Source organism: Eublepharis macularius, chromosome 5, assembly GCF_028583425.1.
Source record: "Eublepharis macularius isolate TG4126 chromosome 5, MPM_Emac_v1.0, whole genome shotgun sequence".
Classification (NCBI taxonomy): Eukaryota; Metazoa; Chordata; class Lepidosauria; order Squamata; family Eublepharidae; genus Eublepharis; species Eublepharis macularius.
The window spans coordinates 62,743,148-62,760,093 of record NC_072794.1 but is presented as its reverse complement, the minus strand read 5'-3'; the positions used below and the strand labels follow the sequence as shown (position 1 = coordinate 62,760,093).

General features: G+C 39.2%; 1 protein-coding gene across 3 annotated transcripts in view; it reads left to right on the top strand.

Annotated features, from left to right (window-relative positions):
* The window catches only part of ADGRL2 (adhesion G protein-coupled receptor L2), a 223,424-nt gene that overhangs the window by 184,848 nt on the left and 21,630 nt on the right, over nt 1-16,946 (top strand). For all 3 annotated transcript variants that reach the window (XM_054979622.1, XM_054979620.1, XM_054979621.1), the window contains 6 exons: nt 3,954-4,076; nt 4,322-4,527; nt 5,647-5,820; nt 8,151-8,360; nt 9,651-9,871; nt 12,139-12,205. In XM_054979622.1, coding sequence (XP_054835597.1) covers nt 3,954-4,076; nt 4,322-4,527; nt 5,647-5,820; nt 8,151-8,360; nt 9,651-9,871; nt 12,139-12,205 — 1,001 coding nt within the window. The remainder of the gene's footprint in view (nt 1-3,953; nt 4,077-4,321; nt 4,528-5,646; nt 5,821-8,150; nt 8,361-9,650; nt 9,872-12,138; nt 12,206-16,946) is intronic.

Here is a 16,946-nt window from a genome sequence, read left to right as displayed (position 1 = left end):
TCATCATCATCATCCTCATCAACAACAGGCTGTCTGGTATGGAAATCTAAGTACTCCATTAAAAATAGCATCTCATGTCTCTCCTTCTAGGCTAATCAGTTACTTCCTCGGCTGTCGTAACATTTATCTCAGTGTATTCATGAATAAATGGTTAATGGTCAGCTGTTGTGTGGAGCATCAACTTAAGTAATTTTTAAAAACTTTGTAGCAAGCCAAGTCACTGACCTCTTTCATTTTCATGACCATTATTTTGTAATTGCAGTATTGTGATAATAAATAATTCAATTTTAGCAACTATGAATGGTGATTTTTGGCTTACTATAAAGTAGAATAAATGGAATATAAGTCCCCCTCACTAGAAGACGTGATCATTTATCTTAAAGAAAACAGCCAGGCAGCCAGGAGAGAAAAGAAAGTAATTAGTTATGCTAATAACAGAGCAAAAAAAGGGGGGAAGCAAATATTTTGTTGCTGGAGTCTTACTTCCAAGCAACCTTATTGCCAGACTTTTAAGTGGAACGCTTTATTAAGTACTTTGTGGAACCCTCATTTCAATTCTGCCAGCACAGAAATGTCTTTGGAACTCCACTAAATGATGTTCTGATGAACATCATGTCAGTTTTGAACCCAGTGAATATAGACCAAATTTTATATTAAACACAACTGCTCTCAGGAGAAAACTCGTCCAATGAACTAACTGCATCTACACCTATACAAAATAGCCATGCTTCATAGACTGGAAAACATTTAACAACATTTTAAGCATAGATTATTATTGTTGTTGTTGTTATCAACAACAACAACAACATTCGATTTATATACTGCCCTTCAGGACAACGTAATGCCCACTCAGAGTGGTTTACAAAGTATGTTGTTATTACCCCACAACAATCACCCTGTGAGGTGGGTGGGGCTGAGAGAGTCCAGAGAACTGTGACTCGTCCAAGGTCACCCAGCTGGCTTCAAGTGGAGGAGCGGGGAATCAAACCCAGCTCTCCAGATTAGAGTTCCATGCTCTTAACCACTACACCAAACTGGCTCTCTGTCAGAAAAATGTAAAGGTTCCCTGTTAGAGATATACAAGAATGTTTTTTGGGGGGGGGGTCAGAACATTACTCTGTGTAATAGGGTTATGGGTCCCCTAGTAGGGGTAGAGGATTCCCACTCCCACCCCTTGCCACCCTCCACCACTAACCTGGCCAGTGGGGGGAAAAGGTGAGGGAACAGGCCTCCTAGGGCACACTCACAGCATGGCTCAGTGAAGTACTTCCAGGAGTGGCACCATTGCGCAGGCTGCAGAAGTGCTCCCGCACCTTGTGCTGGGCCGATTTGGGCCCCAAACAACCTGATTCTTTAAGAAATGGCCCAGTGCAAAGTGTGGAGCACTCCCATGGCATGCGCAATGCTATCACTTCTAGCAGTGACGTTGTGCCACGCCAGGAGCGCATTCCAAGAGGCCCATTCCCCTGCCTATTCCCTCTGCCAGCTAGGTGAGTGGTGGTAGGAAGCAGAGGGTGGGAGCGGGGGAGCACATAAGAACCTACAGAAGGTTAGTGCCAGGTTCCCCACTCCTACCGCTAGGAGGGGTAAGGGGACCCAGCAACCCTAGTTGCCCCAATCTGGATGTACGTCCAAGCGAGAAAGATTGTGGCTTGCATAGCGTGATAAATTTCTAATAACCAAAGGTAGAATATTTTTTTGCAGAGCCTCCATTTGCCCCTCATGTTATTCCTGGGGGGTTCCATATTTATCAGGACCAACATTTCTGAACATACTTTGAGCTGCAGCTGGAGGGGTAGAGGGAGTAAGGAAATCCTATTCTACAGGTCTAAGCCACCAAGGGCAAGGGTTTAGGATATGGGGGAATGTCAGTTGTTTGAATTTCTGAATGCAGTGAAGTACATTCTGTTGCTGAAGGTGGAGTAGGAATTGCAGGTAGAGAGAATAGTGACCTCATCCTTACAGTGATGTTTTAAGCTTTTAAGTATCTAATTAAATAAAAAGTTGGACATCGTTTCTGACCCAGTTGTAGTTTTTTGCTGTTGTTTGAAATATAATTAAGCAGAAATGGTTTTATCTAAAGGACCTATTGCACTGCAATATCAATTTCACACATCTCCCTGCAGGCAGGGACACTCTTGCTAAAGTTGTAGGTAGTAATGTTAACTTTGAAGGTAGTTACTAGTTGTGGGAAGGGGAGGTGTTTAGATTCTGATTGCCCCCTTTTCTTAAACAGAGAAACGGGATTGTCCAGTAGCACCAACAACATATTCAACAGGTAGTGTAAGGTAATCCAGGCAAGAAGGGATTGCTATTTCATAAATCTTTTGGTTCAATTACTATTACCTCTGTGCTGAAGTAATGTCCCAGTTTATCCATCTTTCCCTGAAGCACAAATGGAGGTATCCTGTGCACACTGTATGCCAGCCTATTCACTTCAATGGACAGTGCAGCAGCACTTGCACACTGGAGCGTCTTTAAAAGAGTCTTCAGCTCTTTTAAAGTACATTAAACAAATGTACAAATGAGGCCCTAAGAGTTATAAAATTAAAACTAAAGGATTTCGATTACAGCAGTACTCTCCAGAGAGCCAGACGTACATGTTCGGGCTTATCCCTGGGACTTTCACCCCCAGAGGCTATTCCATCTTATTGCTATTCTTTAAAGATTCCAGCTCAACGCAGAGCCTTCACATTGGCTAGACTTAACTCCTTCCCCTCTAAAGTGCTTTCTGGTCGTTTCTCTGGACTCCCTTATTCTGAACAAGTTTGTGACTGTGGACAAGGAAAGTTAGAGACCTTGGATCATATAATAGTTTTTTGCCCTAAGTGGAGTAAGGAAAGAGAGAGATTTATTATTCCTATTATGTTAAAAGAAAAGCTTCCCTTCCTTCCTTGGGCAATCTCAGTGTTATTGTCTGATAACTTTCCTGACAATCAAACCTCTGCTATAGTGGCTTCCTTTTTAGCCACGGTGATAAAGAAACAAGATTTTCATGAGTTTAGGTAGTTTAAAGTGATAATGACGAGTTATGTCTATGTGAATTGGGTATGTTCAAGTGTACAGTTCATATTTTGTTGGTGTTTGTATGGCTTATGGCTTCGGCCGGAAAAGCAATAAACATTATTATTAAGTACATTAGACAAAATAAAAGCATAGTACTATTCTTTAAGTTTTTCCCTATTGTAGTTGAAACAAGGAGGTTTTTCCCCCCTTTTTAACTTGGAAAATTCTCTGCAACAAATTAGAAAAGTTTTGCATAATTTTTTTCTGTATCAAAGTACTGGTTTTTATAAACCATGAACTGAAAAGAAATATTAATTTCTTTTTCTGGTACTTTCTTGATAAACCCAAAGTGCATAAAAGTACAGTAAAATGTATAGACAATCATTAAGATGAGGGGGAAAATCCAAACATTGAGACCAACAAAAGAGCTAGAGACAAGCAGGCTGTATTGTTGTAAAGTATTATAAACTGTTCAAATAAAATAGTCTTATGCTTTTTATTACAACAAGTGCTCCCTACCTCCCAGCCCGAGATTATTGACTGACCTCAGTTGGCTCTATCTTCGTCAAACATCTAGATATAATTGTTTCAAGTCGGTCTTAAAAACAGATAAGAAACAAAAAATGCATGCAGTAAAGTGACTTGGGTGTCCCAATGTTAGGAACTTCTTCAAACTAATCATTCTCAGTACTTTTCAAGTAGTAGCCTTGAGGCAGCACATTAAAATCAGGTTTGAAGTAATGTTCTCAGAAATTGAAGTGCTGCTACTTCGTTGGCATATGCATGCAGTTTGATTGCAATTTTAAAGAAAATTGAGTCTGTGTTGCTGAAATACACCCAGTATACATCTGTCTTGTACAAGCAAACAAAGGCAGCCAAATAAGATTTCAAATAAATAAATACAAATCTGACCACCCCAAAATTGTCTTTGCTTTTGGTCCACCTAGTCCTGGAAGTTGCGGTGCTAAGTACAGAAGGGCAGGTGCAGGACTTGAAATTTCCTCAGGGCAATACTGGAGGCAATTCGATCCAGCTCTCTTCAAGCACTGTGAAACAGAACAGCAGAAATGGTACGTCTTTGCAAACAATTTATTTCAAGCTTTAGCATCTTAAAGTCTTACAGTGTGGTGTACACCCTCTGCAACATTAAAAATAGCTCTTCTGTAACCCTTATTTGTACATAATGTTTGGCTGGCATTTTTGCTTGGAATCAATTCTTCTGTGCTAAGACTTTATATTACATGTAGCGAGGTGGGACTGGACAGGCTATTTGTGCTTTTTTCAGACTGGAATAATGGAAGATTTCTTTTCACAGGGTTAGCAAAGCTGGTTTTCATAATTTACAAAAGCTTGGGTCGGTTCCTAAGTACCGAAAATGCAACCATAAAACTAGGCAGTGAATTTGCTGGCAGGAACAGTACCATTGCTGTGAACTCTGACGTCATTGCTGCCTCCATCAACAAGGAGTCCAGCCGTGTCTACTTGACCGATCCTGTTCTTTTCACCCTGGCACACATTGATGTGAGTGATGATAATGAATTAATAGGAAGGTCGTAAAATCAGCGAGAGAAAAGAGCAAAGAAAGAGGAGGGGGAATCTTTCAATTTGAATTTTAAATGTCGGACTAGGTCAGAGGCACAGGTTTATTTAAGTCTACGAACATAAAATTAAATGAGCCTGGTTCAGTGATTATTAGAACTTAAGTGTATTCTTAATGAAAGCTAATTCAGTAATCAACATGAAAATGTAAATGGCTCTAATTTGTTCCTAAGCGAAAATTAACTCTTACCTTAGCAGCAGGGCAGAAAACACCAGTACTTATGATTTTGCTTGCTTAATGTAGCAAAATTTAAACGGCACTTAGAGCATTTGTCTCTAATTCTACATTGTCTTTAGAACCCATTTGCCAATCATTCAAATCTGTTTTGGTCAGTGGAGGGGAGGATGGGGTTATTTCAGTTTGACACAAAGTTTGTCGTCTTTCTTTAGCTGATTCCCCTGGACTTTCTTCTCTACGTTAATGCAGTGTTCAGTTTATTATAGGTTGAGAGACTTTATATATTCCTAAAGCCTGTAAAAGATTTGGAGGGGAGAATGGGAACCGAGCCTGTTTTCCCTAGAGAAGTTTTTGTGTCAATTTTATATGGCTTAAGATTCTGTCTTACCTCTTATGCTGTTTTATACCTGATCAAAATTAGAATGGAAAAGTGAATGCATTAAAAAATCCTGAAGAAACTCTGTAGAAAAATGTCTCATTCTTACTGCAGCAGAGAGTAAAAAGGTGTTTGGGTTGGGGGATAAATGTTTAAGCATTGAATTACAGAGGGAAACTGTAACTGAATAATACTGGATATTGGTTGTGGACTACACTGTAAAATACAGTTTAAAACTAGATAGCAGCCTTGCTTGGAATCAGTTTGCCAGTTTGCTAATTGTGAGCACAGTCCACTGCAGTTTTAGATTTTTTCATACTAATTGTTGTATAAGAAGTTCAGTAGGGTTTGGAAAATGATCCGTTGAGCAATTCTATCGACAGCCATAGAGCTAAAAATGTGCTGAATTTAATCTAAACGATATTTCAATATTAAATCAATTGCTGCATTTATGTGTGTACAGTCCTCATTTTATTATGTCTCTTAGGCTGAAAATTATTTCAATGCCAATTGCTCCTTCTGGAACTACTCAGAACGAACTATGATGGGATATTGGTCTACTCAAGGTTGCAAGCTAATCGACACAAATAAAACACATACCACATGCGCATGCAGCCATCTAACCAACTTTGCAATCCTCATGGCCCATAGAGGAATTGTGGTAAGCAACAGTTGGTTGAATCAGGGAAGTGAGAAAACCTAGTTAACAGAGTTTGCTTAGGATTTCACTGTAAATGTCTAAATGATAAGGGGACTTAGGACCAAACTACACGTTACATCATAGTAAATGTAACCATGGGGACTTGCAGACATAGGAGAGCTGCAAGTTCCTCATGAAAAAAATCAAGTTAGAAGCACCACATGGACCTCATTAAGTTCAGGGCTATAGTATGGATGGGAGGTGCTCCTTCCATGGCCCCAGGAAATAGCATTTACTCCATTGTGAGGTTGCATGTGCAAACATTCAGTGCATATGCCAATGGACCCCAGTGGGTCCATTTCAGTTCAGGAAAATGGTCTGGAGGAAAGGCAGAACCCCCTTCTCCCACATACCACCGTGAATCTAGGCCCTGTGGATCAGCCCTTGCAGCGCTTCTAAATCGGGTTTCCATAGGGACATTGCACTCACATTGTAGATGTAACATGTAATTTGGACCTTAGCCAGAAATTAGAATTATTTTTAAATACTTGTGGTTATTCATATCGCTGTCATATTCTACCAGTCCAGACTTAAAATATCTTTTCAAGGTTTTTCTGAGCCTTGAAAGCAATTTCACAGAAACAAAAATAGCAGCGCTATTTGGTCAGCAGAAATAAGTTTCAGCCCGCTTTGTATAATATTTAACTCCTTTTTGCTAAGAAAAACAAATGAGTATCCCATTGATATACAACAATATTTATGGTGCTTTCAGGTACTTTTAACTTTTGCAACTCTGAAAATATTTCTGTTGTTGCTGTGTAATCCACTAAAATGGGCACATTTAAGATTACATGCTTCAGATTAATATTTTTGTAACCCTGTTATATTCAAAATCTGAAGGGATCATTGTTTTTGTTTGGTTGGTTGGTTGGTTTTTTTAAAAAAATTAAAAAAAATTGTTAAAAAAAATCTGAAGGGATAAGTAAAGGGAAGGCTATCCACCCTTCAAAAAGCATGATTTTAAGCAAAATGTGAATTCTGTTCTAGATTAGAAAAACAACTGTGGATCTAGGCCAAGAGCTCCAATTTTTTTGAGCCTGAGAGCATCTCTGCAATTCTGGTGATGGGAACAACCACAAAAAGGCTGCAGTACAATGGCTGCCTCAAGAGTCAGAGCCAGCCACAAAAAGTTCCCGCAGCTTGCCTTCAATCACACAGTGAAGGTCTTTGTGTTGTAGGGGCAGCTGCTGCCAAAGCAACATTTTTAAATATCTGCAGAGCCAATCAGATCTCCAGTGGCCAATCAGAAGCCTGGCTGGGCAAAAGCTCCACCTTCTTTAAAAATTTTTTTACAGTATCAAGGTAAAGTGTCAGCAGATACCATGGTGCCCACAGGCACCACATTGGAGACCTATAGGCAGTCCAGTAACACAATATGCAATAGGGTGATCTTGTGTGCATGGAAGTCATCTAATTTGATGACATCCTTAGTCTTCTTCACACAAAGTTTTAAAACACTTGATGAATGAATTTTGAAAGTGATTTGCTCCTGCAGCCTGTTTGCCTCTACATGCCCACACATTTTTAAGTTTACAGGATACCGCAGGTTTATGTGCAGCTACTGAGAGCTTGCAACAAGTTCTTATGAAGATTATCATAAGATTTAGAATAAGTAGACCTTTTTCCTACAATACATTTAGCCCATTGATTTTTTCCAAACTTCAAATGTCATGTAAACCATAATGTAGGCTTTCGAAGTACTACTGGAAAGTAGTCTTCAATTAAGAGATCAAAACACCTGCTAAAGATTCTGATAGGGTGCTTCTGCTGAACCAAAAATATAATAAAAGAATGGAGATGGTACTAAAAGAAGTACTAGTCAGCCCTTACCTGACCATGAACTCTTAAGAACCTGACATGCTATCATGCTCTAAAACAGAATGCCTAAGTGGGTTCATTCAGATATTCCCATTGTGGAGCATGCAGTTTATACAGGGGTGGGGGGGAATCCAATTTCCTTGAACTTCCTTTATCTTAAAAACACATTCTTTATGCATATACTGAACATTCTTTATGTATCTACTGTAATTGTCTCTTTTCCAAAAAGTGCCCTTTATACTTGTAGTGCTGCAAGTTACTTGAAAAACAAATATCAGGTCCAGATATTCATCTCTGTACTGTTAAAGACCTGCAGGTCTCATATGTTCACTAATACTATTTTTTCTTCTGACAAGCTAGGCTCATGTGTCACTCATAAAACAAAATAGCAATTTCTGGGAGCATGCTATGAACATATTCCTTATTGTGTAGATCAGTGACCAGACTAATTTTCTTCACTTCATCATTTGCAGTACAAAAACGGAATGCACGAGTTGCTGCTCACTGTCATCACCTGGGTAGGGATTGTCATTTCCCTTGTCTGCCTGGCAATCTGCATCTTCACTTTCTGTTTCTTCCGTGGCCTTCAAAGTGACCGAAACACAATTCACAAGAACCTTTGCATCAACCTCCTCATTGCAGAGTTCATTTTCCTAATAGGCATTGATAAGACAGAATATAAGGTAAGCCCTCCGCACTGAAATTACAGTTTGGATTTATATATATGAAAAGAATTTGCAGCATTAAAGTTGGAGGTAGATGTTTGGGTGCTTCTACAGAATTCCCAGTCACTTTGTTTTTCTTTTCAGTTTATCCCTCTGGAGAGAAACGTTGGGGCAGGGCGGGGGGCCTGCAAGAACAAGCAGCAGGTTAAAATTTGGCAGGCTACCAATTAAGAAACACAATTTTTGTTCCAGTAACCTTTAACTATTAAGTGTGTCTTTCAGTCATGTTATATTTATGGTTACCAGTGACACATTCTGCCAACAAATCAGATTGATATATGGCTGTTTCTTGCAGTGGTGGAGGGGCATTTGTTTTTCATGCAGAAGGGTCCCAGGTTCAGTATTCAGCAGATCTGATTTTCAAAATAAACAGGTAATAGGTGATGTAAAAGACCTCTCCTGAGGCTTGGATGTTGCTGCCAGTCTTAAGTACAGAATACAGACCTTGATAGATGGCTGATCCTGCTCACTATAAAGTAACTTCATGGAATCATTGTTGTAATCAAACAAAACTTAGGCATGGCTATTCCGTTGGATCAAATTAATTAAAATACACATTTAAAGATTTCATTTCCATTCATTACAGTGGGATTTAGGTGCACCAGCCTTTCTTCTGTTCAGTTATATTAATAACGTGTTTTTAAACTGCAAGATAAGAACCCTCTATTTTCAGAAATGATCTCCCTTTGAAATAATTTCATTCAACTCTCAGCTACAGGGAGGGAATGTTGCTTGGCTAGTGATATGACAGCAAATCTTCCTAAAATAGAGAAAAGAATGATATTTAGGAAATAGAATATTCTGAAAGTTGCATAAGGATCTTAAAGGAGGTATAAAATAATACATCTAGTAGCCGTGTCTCTATCTTCCTGCACCAAATCATCTGCAATATGAGCCTTATAGCAGAGTGTTAACATTTCACTACCAAAAATTAATGGACTGCTTTCCACACTTGATATTCCATTACGTTGAAGAATGCTAATATGCACATATTTTCCATATCTTAACTTACAGAGTGCAACAGAGGAGAGGCTACAGTTACTAGGGGCATAATAGAGTTTCAGCATTGCTCAGTATCAAGTTATGCTTGAGGAGCAGGGGTGACATAGTGAGATTCAGTCTGTGCCTGTGCTGCCAGCTTGGTCCTAGCTGTAGACCCAAAAATGACTCGTATTCTGGCACCTTCAGGTTAAACAGGAAAGTTGACGATGTTGTAGTTTGTATTTTATTGTTTCTCTTTCTTTGCAGATTGCATGCCCAATATTTGCAGGCCTCTTACACTTTTTCTTCCTGGCAGCCTTTGCCTGGATGTGCCTAGAAGGAGTGCAACTCTATCTCATGTTAGTAGAAGTATTTGAAAGTGAATATTCTAGGAAGAAGTACTACTATGTGGCTGGCTACTTCTTCCCTGCCACTGTTGTTGGAGTCTCAGCAGCAATTGACTATAGCAGTTATGGAACACAGAAAGCGTAAGTAATTGCTAGTGACCTGAGTGTTTTTCAAGTGAATAATTTTTTTAAGTGTGTTAGCTGTCAGAGTCCCTGACAGACTAAAATAGCATCTGAAAGCTTTATTGGTAAGAGAATAGCAATGCTGTGTGCAAATTCCAATACAGTCTTTTGTAATTTTCTAGGTTCAGAGGATTTGTACTCTAGAGAGGCAGATTCTAAATTATGGCCTTTCTTTTTAACACAAAAGATTGACCTGAAACAAATTGAAGAAAAAGTAAATAACTTTTAGGCTTCAAATTGAGTAAAGAAAAAAAAACCAGGAACTAACATTCTCCTCAACTTAAAAGTATCTGCCTAGTTTAACCACTGGTCTTAAGTTAATGCCTCATTAGATCTTTTTGTTTAGTTGGCCCTGTGGCTAGCTCCTTTTTTGAATGGTGATGGCTCAGTATTTTAGCTCATATGTTTCACTTTGATAATATTTCATCAGGCAGGAAAAAAGAGGATTAAAATTAGCCACTCTCTTTTATTTATAAAAATAGAAGTATTTATAGAAAGTGACAGAAGGTAGACATAGAATATTTCTGAGGATTTTAGTTGCTGGAGGCATAAATGTGCCTTCCGATAGTGCTTACTTTGTCCTTTGATGAAATTAGTTACAGTATGGGCAGATACTGTGGAATATAATAAAGCGACTTGATTTTGCTGCTGATGAAAGACAAATAAAAGTGATTCAGCAGGGAGCTGTGGTATATGAAAAGCGAATCAGTAAGTGAAATAAAGTCTTGATAAGCAGATGCTTAATTTAGTTTAATATCATTTGTTTTTGGTTTAACTATTCAATTCCCAATTGGATGCTGTGGCATTTTATTTATATTAGGCTGTTCTGCAGCAAGACATGACATGTAATCAGTTTCTGACTTGGCATTCCTCAAGGAGAAGGCAGTGCTGCATGTTATGGAAAGTTAAAAGCAATTTTGAACATTACAAAGAAAACCTATGAGGAAGGGGAACTCTGAATGCCTGTATTCATAGGCATATATCAAAGCTTTCCTAAAGGAGTAACAACCAGCCATGTTTGAGCCCAGTGGTTTTCCATCTCAGCCATCTTCACATAGCAAGTCCTTTTGCCCACCATGCAGGATAAATTTTCATTGTAGCAATGTCCAGTTATGCCAAAACACAGAATGTGAGCAGATAATAAGCACACAGTCTCGATGAAGAGCTTTGATGCAGCATCTGTGGGTTAGTAGATACAAGCCCATGAGAAAACCGTTTCTGTTCCAGAGTACTATATTTATCAACTTATCATGAGAAAACTACTTAAGAATTGGATTGTGTGATCAGTTTTATTTCTCATGGAGTAGATTAGATTATTTGGTATTCATTATTATGAATTACTGCAGTTGCTGACAGCCATTGTGGTATGGTGGTTACTTAGTAAATTGGTCTATGTCTGGGGAGGCCTATGTTCAAATCCCCTCTCAACCTGTGAAGTTTGCAGGGTAAACATGAACATTGGGCCAGCCTAACTTACTTCAGAGAGGAGTTGTAAGGATAAAGGAGAAGAAGAAACAATATATGCCACTGAGATCCCTGAGGATGTTTGAGATAAAAAGTACTAGATACTGCAGTATGACACTACTCATCTGCAGCAGTTCTTAGACTTTAACCAGGAATAAGGTGAGACAGCCGCATGTATCCATTTGCAAGAAAGACTGCATTTTATGTGCGCTTCTCCATCAGGTAGCCTCTAGGGGAAAAGATCACTCAATGCCTTGGAAATAGTCATATAAATAATGCCTATGTTTTGCACTTATCATAGGCAACAGGGAGGCTGTGCATAGGGTTACCAGGTCCCGTTACCCTTCTGGTGGGAGAGGGGGACCTGGCACTCAACGCCTGCGTGCAAAGCGTGTGTATGCTCCTGGGATGACGTGAAGACTTCACTTCCAGAAAGTGCCCTCATCACGCAGGGGCCAGGAGCGCTCCTGCACCTCACGGCAAGCCAATTTGGGCCCTGAGTGAGCCCCAAACATCTTGGGCCCAGATTGGGCACGGGCCCCTGCATGATGACATCACTCCCAGGAGTGAAGTTGTTCCACTACCCTGGAAGAGTGCCCAGGAGGCCCATTCCCCAGCCTCCCCCCCCCCCCGCCAGCCAGGTGAGTGGTGGCGGGGGATGAAGGGTTGGAGTGAGGGATCCCTCACCCCCACTGGGGGACCTGGGACTCCTAGCTATGCACCATACTCAACATAACATTTCTTATTTTTCTCTGAAACAGTTGCTGGCTCAAGGTTGACAACTATTTTATCTGGAGTTTTATTGGTCCTGTTACCTTCATTATTCTGGTAAGAACAATTTATTTGCTTTCCAGCTAATAGCCTGCCTCTCTCCTATTCCAATTAATAACAATTATGAATTCTACATAACAGTGGTCATAAAGGTCTCCATTGATTGTACTAGCCTGAAGCTTTTAAAGTATATCAGCACATTCTGTTGAAATGCATTAGGGCTCCTTGCATGTAAGAAAGCCACATGCATTTCTGTACTAGAAATGCTGTGTTTTTTGTAGCAAACCTGTTCGGCAGTCAGCCACACCTTGTTTGGCACTTACAATCACACAGTAAGCCAATTAAGGTTATGTTCATCTTGCACTGAACAACTCAAATACCTGCCAAATAGGTTTGCTGTTGCTTTGTTGGTTAGAAGCCAACACAGATGATTGGGGGATCAGCTGGGAGTTGGTTTCTGGTCCATTCCCTCCCCAGCTTGGAGTGGAGATGAAAAAAAAACAGTCGGCATCTTATCTTCCAAGGAGATAAGCTGCTGATTCCTTCTGTTTCCTTTCAAGTAAGTGATCAGTTTGTCCCCTCCTCACCCCAATTGGGGAGAAGCTAATCACTAATGTTTCCCCTCCTAACAGGCACAAACAAATGTACAGCCCTTTGTACAATCATTACCCTGATCAGCAGAAGTGATCAGAATGTGAGCTGAACTGGGGTGGGATACAATTGTGATAATGCATGAATTATGAATCCTGAGTTAATTCACACAATCTCATAATACATTTGACTTCTTACTTCTCAATTGAAGTAATTATGCAATTATTTTTATCTTCCTTCCTTCCTTCCTTCCTTTATCTTCCTTCCTTCCTTCCTTCCTTCCTATCTTTTATCTTCCTTCCTTTAAATGTTATTAGAATGATGTGAGAATAGCAGTGCAACAGTTGATAGCAACATATACATCAGACCATGGTCTCCTACCCTTTAATTGTCCTTGTCAGCAGGAAACAGAAGATGGGGCAGGAGGCATCCCAACCACAAAGCACAACTGTCACACGAAGGCCCTTATATAATAACCTTATAAAATACCTGCATAACATTCATAATATATTAGCAGCAAAATACACTGAAAATCATACACATGATAACAGTATCTATGCATACTAAATCCTTAATAATAATAACTTTAGAGGACAGATAAAAGTAATTTGGCTACCACTACATCTATAATATGTATGCATAAGCATACATTTACATACAAATCTATTTTCATAGTTCAATTATCTGGTAATATTTTTGTGAGTGTATTTGTTGCTTCATATTAGTAACAAAATAAGTATTTAAATAATCAACCCATAGCTGTTATTAGCTATATTCAGGGCTTTTTTAAAGCTGGAACGCAGTGGAATTATTATTTACCAGCCATAACATTATTATCCTCCTGCAAATCATTTAGGCTGTGAAGTGAAAGGCCTTTGGGAGCACCGCCGAGCGGCGCGGAGGGCAATCTAAACTCCCCTCTGTCTGGAGAACAGGGGGCGGGGCCACCAGCCATGTGACCATTTTCTCCTAGGGCAACCCACTGAGTTCCACCACCTCTTTTCCCAGAAAAAAAGCCCTGGCTATATTCAAGAAGGGACATCAGAGGGGCATGTCGCTAGAGATTTTCTGAATGAGTACCATCAGCTTGGTTCATTATTTGTTCCAGTTTTCCATATTATTTCTTCAAGGGAACTCAGAGTTGTTTTTGTATAGTTTGCAAGCTATATGCCATCCAGGCACTGCTCAGGGGTAGACCATTTTAATTTCAGCCATGAAATGGCATCTTGCTCCTTGCCAGCATTTCCTCCTGCAAATTCATAAGGAACCTTTCAGTGATGCTGTCCCTGCATTTTCTGAAAAATGACAATATATGTTAATAGTTTATGCCAGATGCATTTGTGCAAAATTAATTTTGCATGGGAAAGAATTAATCTTGAGCCCTAGTGTAATGCTACAGCCCAATTCTGTACACTGCTATATGAACCTGCCATGTGTGAACTAGAATTTGACTTGGGTCTTAACTGTCAGTTCGATGAACCAATACTTTAGTAGCTCCTCCCTTTTTTTTTCCTTTTAACAAAAACAGCAGCATTATTTGCTATGAGCACTTCATCTCTCTCTCTCTCTCTCTCTCTCTCTCTCTCTCTCTCTCTCTCTCTCTCTCTCTCTCTCTCTCTCAATAACATTGCAGTTTGGTGGGCCTTGGGCATTGCTGCAAATATTGGTGTTTCCTCATAACCAGGTCAGAGTGAAAATCGGGGTGAGGGACATTTAATCATATTGACCATGTAACTCAAAGTCTACTATTATTTACCAGCCATGACATTATTATCCTCCTGCAAATCATTTAGGCTGTGAAGTGAAAGGCCTTTGGGAGCAGTATTCCCAACTTCAAAAAATATGAAACAGCAGGTAGCAATCACTGCACAGTTCCTGGGAGTAATTCTTCTCTGGCAATTGCTTTGCCCTCTAATCGTCCCAACCAAAAGAAAGAAAGTATAATGATTCCAGAAAAGTGTAACGTGAACAGCGTTACGGAAGAACAACCATGCACGCACATTAATGTACATACATTATCAGTAACATTCAGGAATTTAAGATTATAATTCAGTAAGGATCTCATTTTGTGATTATGGTAGTACTAGAACTATAGCTTCTTCCCCTGTTTAACACAAATAGAGTGCCACACACAGTATGGGTGGGGAACTAGTATATGATCTCTTGTGCAAAGTATACACATCCATCGGAATATTAAGAATGACAGCTTGAATTTTAAAGAACATATTTTGAGGTTACACTGAAGCTTTCAGATTAGCTGAATAATTTCCTGTTGGACATTTTTTAATGGTCAGGAATGAAATCATTAGAAAAATTCCCCTTCCACTTCATATTTGTGTTTAGGCTGCAACAATCTATTGCCATTATTCAGGTTTTAATTCAATAACAGAGTTTATTTTATTGTACTTGCAACTTGAGATTTTATTCCTCTTTCACAAACTCACAAAGTTGTGGATCTTTTTGCCATTAACATACATAATCAAGGTCTGAATCCTACATGCTTTATTTTAGTAGCTATAATGGTTATGCATTAGTCACTGTTAGAACATTCTTTGGTTAGGACAAATAGCAAGTTGTACTATGTTACCATTCCATGCCAAGGAAGTCGTGTATTTCCCTTTTGGCTAGGACTAATTTTCCAAGCTGTTCTTCCCCACCAGTGCTGACCACTGGGTTTCTTTTGGCTTAAGGGACTAGGAAGATGAACTCCCATAAAGTATTGTAATTGAGTTGCACTAAAGACAAGGTAGAACCTCTGGCAGAAGTTGCTTTTTATGCACAGAGTCAAGTGAAGTACTAGCCAAAAGCTACAGATTGCTGTCTCTTGTTAGCCATGTCAATACAGTATCAGATTCCAAGAGCTTTTATCTTGACATGATGACTATATTCTACATTTGATGTCTTCATTTTTAAAGATTATTATGATAAGAAATGAGAAAGCGGAAAAGGATACCATCTATTAAAGAACAGCCAGATTATACTTATTGATCAAAACACTGAAATTCATGTATTTAATAGTATTCAAAGAGGATAAATCTAGGTACCTATGATTTAAGGTACTATTGTGACTGGAAAAGGAATGTCCAAAGACTATTCCTGTAGCCAAAAGAAGGGAGGAGCCTAAATGGATGATAGAGGAAACTTTTCAAATTGCTAAAGATAGACAAGAAGCAAAAGGTGACAGAAATAGGGTCAAAACTATAAATGTAGCTTTTTAGCAACTTGCATACAGAGACCAAAAAAATCTATTATAATAACCATTGCAAAGAAATAGAAGAGAACAACAAAAAAAGGAAGAACAAGAGATCTGTTCCAAAAGATCCAAGAAATCAAAGGGAAATTCAAGCCACAGCTTGGGATGCTAAAAGATCAACATGGAAATACAGTATCTGATTAGGACAAAATAAAGGAAAGATGGAAACAATACACTGAAGAACTATACAAAAGAGATGGAAGGATGACAGATACTTTCAATGAAGAATCTTTTGATGAAGAACCAGAAACCCTAGAAAGTGAAGTAAAAGCTACACTAACAGCAGTTGGAAGAAACAAAGCACCTGTAGGAGATGGAATACCAGTAGAGCTATTTCAGGCTACAGAAATGGAGTCCATCAGAATCTTAACAAGAACCTGTAAACAAATATGGAAAACAAAACAATGGCCCACAGACTGGAAATGCTCAGTTTACATTCCAATTCCAAAAAAGGGGGGATGCCAAAGAGTGCAGCAGCTATCAGACTATTGCGTCAATTTCCCATGCAAGCAAAGCGATGCTCAAAAATCTACATCAAAGACTCTTGCCATATATGGAATGAGAAATGCCAGATGTTCAAGCTAGATTCAGAAAAGGAAGAGGCACCAGAGATCACTTTGCAAATTTACAGTGGCTAATGGAACATACCAGGGAATTTCAGAAGAAAATCACCCTGTGCTTTATAGATTACAGCAAAGCTTTTGACTGTGTGGATCAGGAAAAGCTATGGAAAGTCTTAAAATAAATAGGGCTGCCACATCATCTGATCATTCTGATGCGCAACCCGTACTCTGGACAAGAGGCTACTGTCAGGACAGAGTATGGGGAAACAGAATGGTTTCCAGTTGCCAAAAGTGTTAGACAAGGATGTGTATTATCTCCCTACCTGTTCAACCTCTATGCAGAGTATATCATAAGAAAAACTGGATTAGATCTAGAAGGTACCATGAAAAT